Source organism: Corvus cornix, chromosome 4A (genome assembly GCF_000738735.6).
Source record: "Corvus cornix cornix isolate S_Up_H32 chromosome 4A, ASM73873v5, whole genome shotgun sequence".
Taxonomy (NCBI): Eukaryota; Metazoa; Chordata; class Aves; order Passeriformes; family Corvidae; genus Corvus; species Corvus cornix.
The window spans coordinates 8,808,143-8,822,299 of record NC_047058.1 but is presented as its reverse complement, the minus strand read 5'-3'; the positions used below and the strand labels follow the sequence as shown (position 1 = coordinate 8,822,299).

The 14,157-nt window shown below is 44.4% G+C and overlaps 1 protein-coding gene across 6 annotated transcripts in view; it reads left to right on the top strand.

The window, feature by feature from the left end:
• The first annotated feature begins 202 nt into the window (after positions 1-202).
• The window catches only part of NRK (Nik related kinase), a 91,302-nt gene continuing 77,347 nt past the window's right edge, over positions 203-14,157 (top strand). For 3 of the 6 annotated variants that reach the window (XR_005604659.1, XM_039571775.1, XM_039571777.1), the window contains exons 1-2: positions 746-1,040; positions 5,590-5,655. Coding sequence is in view for 4 of the 6 variants with exons in the window: in XM_039571775.1 (XP_039427709.1) it covers positions 984-1,040; positions 5,590-5,655 (123 nt within the window). In the remaining 2 variants the exon portion in view is untranslated. Of the gene's footprint in view, positions 222-545; positions 1,041-5,589; positions 5,656-14,157 lie in introns of those variants that run through there. The other 3 variants (XM_039571776.1, XM_039571774.1, XM_010407645.4) reach the window with 2 other exon arrangements.

Genomic DNA, 14,157 nt, shown 5'->3' with positions numbered 1-14,157 from the left:
CTGTGAAAGCACTGATTGAGAATTTCTGCCCCTTTGCTTGCTCTCTGCAGGGGGACAATGTCCTGAACATCCTTCGGGAATGTTTAAGGACTTCGTCTCAGAAATGTGCATTTCACTGATTTTTTGTCTCTAAATACGAGGCCCAGGAATACTCACAAGTCCTTCCAGCCTGCTACACTGCGGTTGTACGGTGTGTTCTTTCTGTGGTCCCAAATACCGGGGTAAGGAGGCTGTGAGGGGCAGCCGAGGTTGCGGTGCCGCGGTGGATTTGCCTGCGGCTCTCGGGGCCGGGCTGGCGGAGGGGCTGCTGGCAGCTCCGCACCGCGGGGACTACCCGTGCTCTTGTTCCGCGTGGGGCCGCGGGACTGAGCCGACTTCGTGAGCATCGCTGTGAGCTCGGCGCTGGGAGCATTGCTGCCGTCACCCCCGTGGGCTCGTGTTCGCAGCAGCCGTCACTCAGGGGAAGGGGATGGGAGTGTCTCAGCGTGTGTGTATAAAATCCTCTTCTTTGGACGCTGTCACGGCAGTGTTGAGGGGCTTCAGGGGTTTGGCTAGCGGCTGGTGCATTGCCCAATGCGCTGTGCCGGGAGCGCGGGGCTTGCCACGCCGAGGGGTTGCCGCTATCAGCCCGGCCCGGCCCGGCCCTTCCCGGCCTCGCGTGGGGCGGCGCGTGCGGGGAAACTCCTATATTCCGGAGGCGATCCCCCCCCCATTCCCGCCCCACGGGGAGCGCGCGTGGGGGCAGAGGGCGGCCGCCCCCGCCCCGCCGGCGGCAGGTGGCCCCGACCCCCGCCGGCGCCTCACGTCACTTCCTCGCAAACTTTTTCGCGAGCTGGTCTCTCCGCTAAAGTTGCAGGCGGCGGCCGCCCGTGCTGGGGAGGGCGTTGGAGCCGGCCGGGCATGCCCGGCTCCTTGCACCCGCCAGGGCACGGCCGGGCCGGCGCGGGCCGCCCGCAGCACCGTTAGCTCGGGGCGGCGGAGCCATGGCCCGCGACTGCGCCGCCCGCAGCCTGGACGGCATCGACCTGGCGGCGCTGCGGGTAAGGACGGTCGGGGAGCTGCCCCGCGGCGGGGGCGGACCCCCTACCCCAGGCTCGGGGCTGCTGACCCCGCTCCTCGCCTCCGCTGCGTGTGGGAGGCTTCGCCCCGCGTTATCCGCTTGTCGGAGAGGGTTCCGCTCTGCCGCGCGTGGGGGAAGCGCCGACGCTGCGGGACGGCTGTGCGGGGACCGTGGGACATCCGTGGTGGTGGCGGGGACAGCGGGGCGATACTGCGCTTGCCCCCCATAGGCAGCGCAGATGCCTGAGGGGTGCGGGCTGCTTGGGGGAGCAGCCTCGGGGCTGCCCCGGTCTCGCAGCCCGCGGGCTCCAGAGGTCGCGCTCCCTTCGCTGGAGCGAGAGTCCCGCGGGAGCACTGCGCTGCCCGGCTGGGAGCGCTGCACCTCGGAGGCTCCTTCCCCTGCCAGGATGATAAATAATTTCTACCGACATCCCTAAAGGTGTTGTGAATGCTGTGGAGAGAAAACAAATAGGAAACTAGGATCTTCTGGAAGAAAATAGGTGCGTGGGGGTTTGGCTTTTGTGGCCTTTTTGTTGTTATTGAAGTTTGGGATTTTTTTTCCCCACCCCCCCAGCCCCCAAGCTAAAAAAGTCAGTATTCATCTGGTTTGCTGTGAATTTTTATTGTTGTCCTCTTATGTTTTTAGTGTAAGCCAAACTTTGGCCACATTAAAAGCTGTGCTGTCAGTGTTTCGCATCCACAAAGCGGTAACAGGGCTGTGTATGATGTCCCCGAGTTCCACTTGTCCTTTTTTACTTAGGAGCTACCACTGAGCAACCCATCCAGCCCAGACAGGTCTTTTGTGGAGCGCTCTCGACAGAAGAGAAGAGTTCAATTGTGGCAAAAAGCAGTCATCCCCAGACAGTGAAACCAAAGCAAGCCACTTTCTAAAAATATCAGGGAAAAAAGAAAGAGGGCTGGGAGAAGCCTTTGCAATATTCACATGGCGAGGAAGGTGTTCCAGACTGGAGACAGAATGATGAAAAGCAGCAGGGACGGGAAAGTTAGGAGGGATGGCAAAAAACTTCTGTCTAAGTAAGCAGAAGTTTAATCTGGCTCTGCTCAAGGGGTATAAGGCAAAATAACGGAAGTTCTTTTTTAGAGCTTTAGCAGATGAATCTCATCTCCTTAAATAAATAAAATAATGTGAGTTTGAAAAGGAGTCATTCTGCAAAGCAGACAGCAGGCTTTGTGACAGAACCATCTGATTCGCAGCCTCCAAAGGCTGAGAGCACTGTGAGTTTCAGCCTCAGCAGGGGAGGGATAAATGTCTCCTTTTGGAAGAAACCCATTTGAGCATGTTAACAGCCTTAGTTTGGGGTTTGTGCTAAGTAGGAAATGGGAGGCAGGTGAGGCTGAGCTGTGGAAATGATTTAAAGACAGGTGCCTTACCTTTGCTGTGTCTGAGGTGTTCCTGGGGCTAGTGGGAGCTGTCTGGTGCTGTGCTCCAGCCTCATACAATTGTGAGTGAGATCGCTTTCAAACTGCTTGAGATGGCCCCATGTGGGTGTTTGCCAGGGCTCTTGCCTTTTGCTGGAAAGAAGGGGGCCTGTGGTTTCCTGATGTTGCTGGGTTCACCAGGGCAGTCAGATGGTAAAAAGCCGTTAAACTCTGCATTAGGTGCTGAGGTCCAGAGGCCCTGTAGAAGAACTTGTGCTTCAGACACCTGTATCTTCTTTAGCTGCAGAGATGTGAAAAGTGCATTTTGGTGAGGCTCTTGCTGCACGTGTTGCTTTTTGTTCTGCCTTGCAGAGGAGATGAATGTGGCCTGGGTGCCTCTGGGTCAGCAGTCTTGCTCTTGCTTTCTGAGTGCACTGCAGATGACTTGAGGGAAACCAAGGTGGCCACCGTATGGTACAATGTATGATGGTAATTAACCTTAGAGTGATGAATTTTCAGGCCAGCATTTTGGCATCTTTCAAAGGCAACCTAGCAATTTGGCAGATGCTGGCTGGTGAAGGGTTAGCTGGACCGTGGACTTCAGTGGTAGCTGAGAGGAAGCACTACATCAACGATGACATGTAACTCCAAGATAATTAAGAAGGTGGCCCATTGTGAAGAATGCCAGTAAACAATGCAGTGCTGATACCCAAGCAAACAAGGGCAATCCAAGGACCAAAGTCAGACCCCAGATTAATATCCTTTATGACTCTTAACAAGGCTTGGTTCACTGTGGTGTCCTGATTAAAAGAAGAGAGATGGCAAGTATTTGGCTGCACTCAGAGCTGTGGAGGCCTGAGATGTTAATGCTCAGTTTGCTAGCAAGGACAGGGTAGGATTTGTGCTATATTGACTTTAATGCTAATAATAATAATTGTTAGGATCTTTCCTAGAGTGTCAGAAGCCTTTAGAAGCAAACTATTAGGATGCTAAATCAGAATGAAATTTATTGAAAGAGGAAAGAGAAGCTAATTTTGAGGCACTTAAATTACTATATTTGCATAATAAATAAGCTTAGAGAAGAAGAGTGGAGACAGCATGCATTTAAATGAGAGAAGCAGTTGCAAAGTCCAAGTTGAACATGCAGTTTAGGTTCCTCTGGGTTTCTGTGCACTGTGGGCACTTCTTAACTCAGCAATGCTGCTTTCTGCAGGAGAGGTGGGGAATTAGGGTGCTGCTCATGCTTCCTATGGAGTGCAGTACATATTACGCATGGAAGCCCTTTACTGGGAGAGTTCTTCAGAGGGCTGCTGTGAGTTTCATTGCCTGGACCACAAGCTGCCCACAGCACAGTTCTGTGCAGAGGTTGCGCATGAAGCAGAGGTTTTGTACCACCCACCAGTTGCTTTAGCAGTAGCAATGGTTTATTTGTTGACTTTAGCCCCACTGAAGAAAAGCATGTCTTCTTTATATCCAGACTAGTCAAAATGTAAAATGAGGAAATGAGAAGGAAGCAAAGCACTTCACTAAGATCAGTTTTTATGCCTGTGCTTAAGTCCATATGTGAGTGTTCCCATCAATTTCCTTTTTATTGAGGGGTTTAAGTCTAGACAGTTTACTGACTTGTTTTAAAATAAAGAGACCGAGGAAAAAAAGACACAGACTGACCTGCATGGGTCAGTAATCTTGATCTGGCTTATGCATTGCTTTTTTTTTAAAAAAAAAAAAAGCCTCGTAAGGTTGACAGTCCAGGAAGTTTAAGATCAAAACTCATTTAACTTAATGATAAAACCAAAATAACTCATTAGTACTTTCAGGTGTGGAAGTCTGGGCTGTGTTGCTCTGAAAGCTCTTGCTTTATCATGGCAAATGTGCCAATAAAGGCCAAATCTGCTCAGAAAAAAGCCTGTGTGTTTCCACTGGGATTTTGCCAAGGTAAACATTTCCATATCAGATATAAAGAAAGAATTACTTATATTGAAAGATTAACATGTAAGTGGAGCGGAGAGTAGTTTGATACCTTTAAAAAAAAGGATGTTTTGCAACCAGGGGCATAGAAATTGTACTTCTGAGGTAATGTTTTTCTGTATCACATCCCTCAGCAGGACCAATAGGCATCAACTGACATGACAGATTGCTGAAACGGATGTGGTAAAACTGACACATGGAGTTAATAATATTTGATATAAAACTCTGAGTAATACCATGGCAAGAAATGAGCAGAGTGATAAATGGCTTAGAAATCAAGAAACTGATCTCTTGAGTTCTTAATGGTTTTAAATAAATCGCTCAAGTGAGTTTTAACTGAAGCACCAGATTTTTTAATGTACTTAGTCATTCAGGAGCGAGCATTGCCCATGCCTTGCAACAAGATGGGCTGCCTGTACCTGAGGGGTTGCAGCAATGCTGCAGGAGAACGTTTGCTGCAGTGGTTGCTGTTAGAGCAGCTGGTGCTATAGCAGGAGGATAGAAGTTGGTTCATATGGAATGGTACACTGATCACCTGACTCATTAATCTTTTATGTAAATTAACAACAGTCTGGTTTGGGTTCAAAGCCAAGAGTTCAATACCTCAGTCAAATTCACTTTGTTATGTTTGCAGAACAGGAGGATTGAGTGTTCTCAGCCTGCCTGTAAGTTAAGGTTGTCTGGTTTGGTACGTTCCCTTCACTAAGGTAACTGGCCTTAGGTGCTTTATACTGTAGTTTTTTCAATTCTGCTTTTTAGGTTTTTTCCTTTGTTGCATTGCTCATACCAAGTGTTTCACAGCAGAGGTCAGCAGCTGAGTCTTCAGCTTGCTGAGTGTGGTAAGGCTTAGGAAATGTGGAGTTTTTTCTTTATTCTACTGGTAAGCTGAGTCAGCATTTGAATTGTTGTGTTTTTCACACACCTTCATTTATTTGGTGTATCTGCTGTAGTACCATCCTGCAAATCTTCACTGAGTTGTTTTGTAGATAGAGTTTTGTGAAACTTGACTGAAAACTTTAATATTAATTCATTTCTTAACCCTGTGATTTGGCAGTTTCCCCCTATGGGTGTAATACAAATCATTAGGAGATGTGCCTCAGACATTTCATTTTGATGGTGTACAATTAGTCTGTTATGAAGTGGTTGCTGTAATCCAAATAATTTTATTTCTTCTTGTTGCAGGACCCTGCAGGAATATTTGAACTGGTGCAGGTTGTTGGAAATGGAACATATGGACAAGTCTATAAGGTTCGGATACCTCTTTAATTTAGGGTGCTGTTCTTGATAAAGCTGTATTTCCTAAAGCAGAAATGAGCACCATTTAAGAAGACAGACAATTGTTCCAGTAATAACCTGGTTTATCTTGCTCTCTTTTCTGCGTAATGCAAAATGTACCACCTGTGAAATTTCATGGCCCTTCTTCTGTCCTGTTTTCATGTCTCTTTGCTGCCACAGGTCACGTAAATGTATTGGCTTTTGTACTGACTTCCCTCTATTCTGTGCTTATTTTCTCTTTTTCGAAATTATTTGAAAGGTGTCTGGCAGAAATTTACATCAGTGATTGCTAAATTTGGCCTGGATTGAGTGGAGTTCCAAACTCAGACAGCAGTGCTCTTCAAGACAGGTGCCAATTATCCCTGCTCTGCTGGCAGGCAATGAAGTCATTGATTTCTGTCATTACTTTTGTTGCTGTGGTATCAAAGCAGAACCACCAGTCAAGAAACTACAGCAGTTAACATTGTGCGCCACAACATAGCGCTCTGTATGCTATGCAGTGCACAGCTTACTGTAGTTGTAACAACAAGCCTAGAAAAGTGTTCTTTCACTGTGAAGCCTTCCCTAAAAATGATCTAAGAGGAGGAAATAGTTGTGATTAAGTAGGGAACCAAGTTCCCATTTGGAGAATGAAGACACAGGAAGGAAAAGGCTGTGCTGCTGAACTCTTGGAGGTACATCAGAAGAGTAGTGGCACTGGAATAAGTCTGTCTGCTGTTGCTTCTCCCTCAGTCCCACTGCTGACAAGCCCCTGCTTGGCAAATCCTTGTGTGGGTGCAGGCTCTTTGTGCATTGATCCCTTTGTGGAAAAATGTGCAAGGGTCCTGGTGGAGCAATGCAGGACTGTTCTTTCTCCAGTGCACTGAAGACACTCTGGTGGCAGATCTGCTGTAGTCACATTATGCTTTCCCTTTGAAGCTATAGGTTCTGGAAAGTGCTTTACAAAAGCAGTTCTGGGAAGGCTCTCTTTTCCCACGCTACCATTTTTTTATTATTATTTTTATGTCAGAAGCAAGATCTTTCTCATGTAACTCTTTGTGGTGGCGAAGTCTGTGTTGTTTCTGAGATTGTTATGCAGATACTGCTCTTAGTACTACTGGATTAAAAATAGATGCTCAGGGGTTCACATGGACAGATTAGAAGCCAGGAGAGATTTTCAGGTGCTGTTGTTTTTTACCTGTAAAAAGATCCTAAACCTCCTGAATGTTCTGTGAAATAGTTGACTTTCTTTTTGTGTCTGGATTTATTTGTATTGGGAAAGAAAAATTTCAATCTAGTCATCTTTTATGAATGTTGAGTGTGAATCAGCTGCTTAATCATGGCAGAATCAGGAAGGAGCAACATAGTTTGCTTCTCTGCTGCAAAAGAAAATGTTTTGAGCTGTCATGTAGCTCACTAGAATGTTAGTTGCCAAAATGTGCAAGAAATATTGACAGTGATAATTTAAAATTGTACCCAAAAGCTGTTCTTCACTGAGCAAGCATGTTCTTCACGAGCAGGGTCTGACAGCTCTGGGAATGGGTGATTTGAGTCTCTGCTCATTTTGCACTTGGACTGGCTGGAACATCTAAGGAAGGCATTGAGAGAAAGGGTCTCAAAAGGCTGGGGGCACTGAGGGGAAGCTTTGTGCACGTGCATCCTGCACTGGAGGGGTGAGGGGCTGTGTGTAACCCCAGCTCCATGCAAGCACACCCCTAACTGAGGCTTTGGTCAAATAAATATACGTGAAGAGTGGCTGTGTGGTTTTCTGCTGAGGGTTGCTTAGTGGAGGGAGCTGCTCTTAGCAGGAGCATGACAGTGAAACTTGCAGTTGAAGAGGTTGATGATGACAGCCAAGCTGGACAGATAAAAAATGTACGTTCCACACTCAGCAGTCAGCTCCGTCTCTGTTGTGAACAATTTTCACACAGTCCAAAGCTTCAGTGTGTTTGGAAATCCTCCTGCAGATGCTGAGTGCCACCTGAATGTTCTCAGGTGTCTGCCTGGTGGTATCTCCCTAGTGCTGGCCTTGCACCCAGAGCAAATATCTGTTTTCTCAGAAGGAGGGCAGCTGCAACAAAACCAGTGCTTCTGCAGTGGCCATGAGAAGTTAGGCTCATACTCGCTTTTCAACTTCTGTGTAGTATGTCCTCTGATCTATAAAATGCTAGGACGAGAGAGTGAATGAATGGAATTCTGGAATCATTTTGCAGTTTGTCTAGTATAGGCTTGTGATTATAAATATTTAAGTTATATAAAGTAGTCTCTGTTATCCATATATTTACTTACATCATTAGAGCATGTTTTTATTCTCCAGAGGTGTTAGATTCTTCCATACATTCAGAAACTGCACATAGTAATTTGCCCATAATCAAAGAAAAACTTACTTCAGGCTAAGTAAATTATATTCAGGATTACTAAATTGCTTTTTTGGCTGTGAAGACGATTCATATTTTAATATATGCAACTCTATAAAAATAGAAATAAATTTTGAGGATTCATCATTAGAATTGGAAAACAATCTTTGACAGATTTATTGGAGGAGAGTATTGATCATACTGAATTATTCCAGTTCCAGTTCAGGGTCTTTTAAAATGAAATGGAAGAGGTATGAATTGTACACATAACAATGCTAGAGCTGTGTAGAAATGTTATAAAGATGTGTGTCTAATAACTGACTAAAAGCCAGCAGATGTTTTTGACAACTTACGAAGTAGCAGAACATAAATATGACAGTACTGGCAACTTCAACCTTTGGAAAGTGTGAATTAGATACAAAAAAAATCAGGTGGTACCCAGAAGTCATGAGACTTAGGCATCATTACCTCTCGAAATGACAGGTGAGTTTTTCAGTTAATTCCTGGCTTCCATGTGCTGGAATCCAAAGGACAATCCTGTGTAAGAGGTGATTCAGAATAATGCTGTGGGAGGTGGTAGCACAGTGTCTTCCCTGAAAGTAAGGGAAAACTGAAAGTAGTTGGAAATAGTGCATTTGCTGGCGGTTGGGAAGTATGAGTATTGACTCTTTCATGCCTTTGTCTCCTGAATGTTGAGGAGCTCAAGGTCAGATTGTGTCCAGTCTCTGCACCATCTCCATTGAATGCATATGGGAAAGAAGTTTCTGAACATCCCATGCACTACTTCTAGCAAGATCTGCCCATCTCCTGCATACTCTTGAGGCCAGGGATGAAAATGAGTGTGGAGGGCATGTGCAGTTGCTCTCCAAAGTATGAGGGCCAGCATTTTTGAGGGTTTGTAGAGCTGCTGATCATTAAGGACCTGCAGACAGCAGAGCAATGTTTTGCATCCCATAACTGTCAGTGTCATCTGGGAGGAAGTGAGAAGGCTGAAGGTGTCACTTGCAAGTCCTTGGGATCTGTTGAGACATGGTACTGTTTTGAGTTCTTTGCCTACTCCCATTACTTCCAGGAGTTTATCTGTATGGACTCCATGGCTCTGAAGTGCTGGATAGTGATGGTACATCACCCTTGGTGTAGAACAGTTGTATGCTGGTCTGTGCTTATGCGTTTAGTAATAACAAAACTCTAAGTTCGGGGTGAAGTATTTTTTTTCCAAGACTTTTGCTGTTAGTTTCATAATCTTTGATGAGAGGTGTGTCTTCCATAGAAGCCTGTTCAGGCATTTTCTATGTTCCAATTTTCAATGGAGGGTCATTTTTCTGTTGAGTAAATGGGGAAAGGGAGATGTGGGGGCAGCTGAAGGGGTTGCCATTTTTCATGTGTTTGGGTCACACAATTCTTCCTGAGCTCTGGAGGAGGCTTTGAGACTCTGAGTTCATAGCTGCTCTGTTTTTTCAGTTGTCAAGATAAAGAGGAATTGTTCCTAATCCTTCTCATTCAGCCGTGCTCTTAGAGTCCTCATCCTTCTGAAGTCTTCATGGGTCAAATGAGGTCAGCAACAGCATCTGTGCCATCTGCTTGTTTTCTGATGTCTAGAGGCACCTGATTGGGGCTTTTGTCTTCCTTTGTTTTAGTGATGTGGATTAGCCTTCTGGGTTTGGCATTTTTCGGTGGCCTAGGGAAAGGGAGGCCACTGTCTTTGGATAGTTCCAGGGGCTGATGTTTTTTGGCATATGATCTTGGAGCCTGATGATAAACCCTGACAGATTTGCAGCTGCTGTGTGTGCAAAATGGTTGTATCTTTAATGGAGTCTGAGGACACAGGGAACTTGAGAGAGGCGCTCTGGTTTGGAACTATGAGAGTCAAGAGGGAAGACATGGTTTCCCAGTAATGCAGCTGATGAAGAAGCAGCAGTGCTGTTGCTGAAGCTTAGCAGGTGTGGAAGCCGCCCTGCCTTCCTGTAGTGACTCTGCATAGCTAATATTTTATTTCTATGTGGTCATGTAAGACTCTAGGACAAAAAGGAAACAGGTGAGAGTAAGGAAGTGTATGGGGTTTTGATTGATTGGGTTTTTTTTTAACACAGTTTCTTCTTGGCATTGAATCGTGCTTCAGTTGCTGACATGAGTTATGAATTACTTTGCTGTTGATGTAGAGTGGCAGGAGTGCAGCAAAACATGAATATGACATTTCAGTTTATGTTAATTTGAAAGTCTGTTAAGATCTTCATATTCTATTTCACTGAACAACTGGCTGATGTAATTGAGTTGGGAGTGGTGGGGGGAAGCAACATGGTGCTTTTTGAGACTGGCTAGTGTGTGGAAAGAATCACCAGACCATGCTAAGTTATGGAGTGTCACAATCCGTGGACAGTATTGAAAACCTTAATTAATGGTAGCACCTGGAAGGTTAAATGTAAGAAAGATTACAATTACATTCAATATAATCCAGATGGTGAATGTGTATAAGCTGGAAACTTCAAAACCATCCCTTCTGTGGGTGGGTCAGAAGTCGCCACTTTCCAAAGAATGTGTCTTTGGGGCTGAAAGGCAATTTCAGAGTCTCCAAAGTGCCGCAGAGACGTTAAAAATGACACGTAATCTCAGGTTGTTTTGTTGTCATTTGTGGTCAGTTAAGAGTTTTCAAGCTAATCTTAGTCTTCAAGGACTGAGAGTTTGATGAGTCAAGGAGGGAAATCAGTTGTACTCAATAGAAATGATAAAATGCTACTCTGTTTCGCTAGCAGTTGCTAAAAGTGCTTGTTTGTCTATCCATTTACTTTATTTCAGTTTTTGGTAGAACAGCTGATTATCTTGTCCACATGAAAAACTAGTTAATTACAGGAAGCAACAGTGTGTAAAGGCACTGCCACAGTGCATGGGATGGAGTCAGCAGCTCATTGCACAGATCCTTGGTTCTCTAGTGCAAACAAATAACGGGGATTGTCTGCTGCTCCCAGCCACAGGGATCTCTCTCAGGAATAAGTCTGAACTTAATGTGCACTGCTGCCATTGTAACAAGATCTAAAATGCTGTTGTGCTTATGAATGGATTGCCTTGAAAACTGAAGCGTGTAGGGCTGCAATACCAGTAATACACTAGAGAGGCGTGGCTTGGGGTTTTAGTGTTGAACTTCTTCAGGCCTCCAATTTTTAATAAGACCCTTGAAGTCTGCATACTACTAAGTGTGTTTCTTCCTTTTCACTCAGTTGTCTGCAACTCCTAAATACGCTCCCATAAATGTCTCCATGCCTCTCTTACTGCTTCCACACCATGATTGGCCTTTTCCTCCCCCATCAGAACGGGTGTGGAATTGGCACCCTTGATACAAGGAGGGCAAACTGTGCCTTGGACTGCATCAGCAAGAGCCTACCGAGCGAATCATGAGATACAATGCTCTTGTTAGGCCACACCTAAATACTGTGTCCCATCTTTGCTCCCTCAATTCCAGAGAGACATTGAGAAACCAGAGAGGGTTCAACAAAAGGCAACCAAACCATTTAGTGGGTTGAAGAAAGAAAGGCTAAAGGAACTGGATTTTTTCAGCCTCGGGAAGGGAAGGCTGAGGGCAGTCTAGTCACAGTTTTCAAGTGCTTCAATGATGGTTTGTATAGGAGGTGCACAGGGCAAATGGGTTGCTAAGAGAAAGTTCCATTTGGATGTAAGAAAAAAATTCTGTACCATGAGAATGAGTCATCACTGGAATAGATTTCTCATGGTGGTTGTGGAGTCACTCTTGCTGGAAATATCCAAGGCTGTTTGACACTGTCTTGGTTAATGTAACCTAAGTCCCTGCTTTTAACAGAAGGTGGGACCATGTGTTCCCAGAGGTCTTTTACTATCTCGTTTTGAGTTCAAGACATACCTACTATCAACCCAGCCTATTAGAGTGTGAATTACTAACTTGGAGGATACAAAAAAAAATTACTTTTATTTGAAAAAAAATAGTTTATTGTGTGTATTCAGTTGTCAGAGCAAGGAGCATTTTTGTGCTGGGGTTTTTTAGGGTTGTGGCATTGTGTTTGGGTTTTTTTTAATCTTGGCTTCCCTGCCTATTTGCCTATGGCAGTGCCAAACTGTATTCAGCACTGAATTTTAAAATAATGGATCAAACATGCAAAATTAATTAGGAAATTGTGAAGTCCTGGTTCTAATTAGTGAATATTTCAGAGAAACTCAATTAAGATTCTTGGGAGTCAGACTAGTTTATCAAAAATAGAAGAGTAAGGTTGTGGAAAAAACCTCTCAGCTGTGGAGTGCCTCTATACAATAAAGACTCTGACTGAACAGAGCAAAGTACAACAATTAGATGTGCCATATCAGCTATTAGAGAGTAGTAAAATCCTTGCAAATAATTTGTAGGCAGGCCTGCTGCTTTCAGGTCCTCCATGTTTTGGACCTAAAAGTCCATGTGGGAGAGTACAATGCATTTTCATCAAAAAGCGTTGTCATTTTGAGCTCATGTTGCATAACACTTCAGATTTTGTCACTGGGTCATGCTATTTTGAAGGTAAGAGAATATGCTAAAAATGCACTAGTGGTAATATGAGCGTAGTAGGAAATAGTTCAAGCTCTTAATTCCCTGCTCGAGCACTTTGCTGTGCTTTAAGCACCTCACTAGTGACATTGATTTCAGTAATCCTGGCTGCTCAGTAGCATCCAGAATCATGCCAATGTGCAGATACACATCAGAGTGACCAGTGCTTCATGGGTCTGAGTTTTGCAATATCTGACCTACTCAGAAGTGTTTGCATTGTATACAATATATAAATTTGTGGGACTAGGGGAAGACTCGTAGTGGCCCATTTGCAGTCCAGAACACCTCCCAGACATGTAATGAGCTGTGACTGTTAATGAATGAATGAGAGGATATTACTTAGTTTTAAACAGCAGAAAATCTACTGTGTTGTTTATAGATGTTTGAGCTGATTCCCGTGGCAGATTAGCTTTAGTAACTACCTTTTTCACAATGAACTGCAGGATTTTGGAGCCTGGTGAGGACATGTCACCGTGTCTCTGATTCTTACAGCTCCTTATGAATTGTACTTTCCAAGTCTGCTTTAATGTCCTGAAGAGTACATGTATGTTTTTTTCAAAGTCCTTCTTTGGTACCTTTGGGCTGCAGCTGGTAAAGCATAATGAACAACGAATCAGTTGGTTTCCTAAAATTGAAGAAGCAACTATTCTTCAGCTGTTTGTAGTATACTTTTTACTTTTCAAAGTTTTTGTGTATTATAAGTCTACCCTTGTAACCTACTGACCTTGTGGGATTCCTGAAAGGTTTTCAAGATTTACTTTAGAAGCACCTTTTCAAAGGCCATTTCTTCCCCATCCCCTACTTCCTACCCTTGAAAATACTAAATTTTAGTTACTTCTGGGATCTTACAAGTGAGCAGTCCAGAAGACACACTTTGTAGCAAACTGTGGCCTTTTCAGTGTCCTGCATAAATAATGTTTTTAGCTCCTGTGTATTAGCTGGGGTGTGGCGTGGGGCAGTGCCTTTAAGCGTTCCCAGTGTGTGAAAAATGCGCTTTTTCATAAAGATAAGAGAGGGGCTGATGTGGACAGCTGTGGCTTGGGAGAGCTTGCTTCTCTTCTTGCCTCTACTTCCCATCATAGCTAAAAACCATGAATTTGCTGGAAATGGAGCTCTTCATATGAGTGTAGCTGTTAAAATGGAGGCAGCCCTTGTTTTTGTGAAGCATCTTGGGGTTGTGGTTAGGAGGAATTAGTGTGCTTATGGAGGTGATTTGTGAAAATTGATTAGCAGCCACTTACTGAACAACATGCTGTTTGAAAACAGTTTCACTTGAATCCAAACATGGGTTCAAGTGAAACTGTAGTGGGAAAATGTCAAGAAATGAGTTGGCTTTTGTTTTCAAACTTTGCTTCAGAAATGTCAAAACATTACATTTAATTTGCTTCATTTGAACATACATTTAAATTCAGCAGGATGTTTAATAGATTGGGAGAAAAAGGTATAGCCATACTGAAATGATTTGACATGACAAAAAGAAATGTGAATATTAATGTGAATTATTCTGACTTTCTATTCTGAGGGGAGTGTTTGCAAACAAAAGCGAGACCAATTGGCAAAACACTGACATTTTGTTGGTGTTTACTGAATACTGGAATT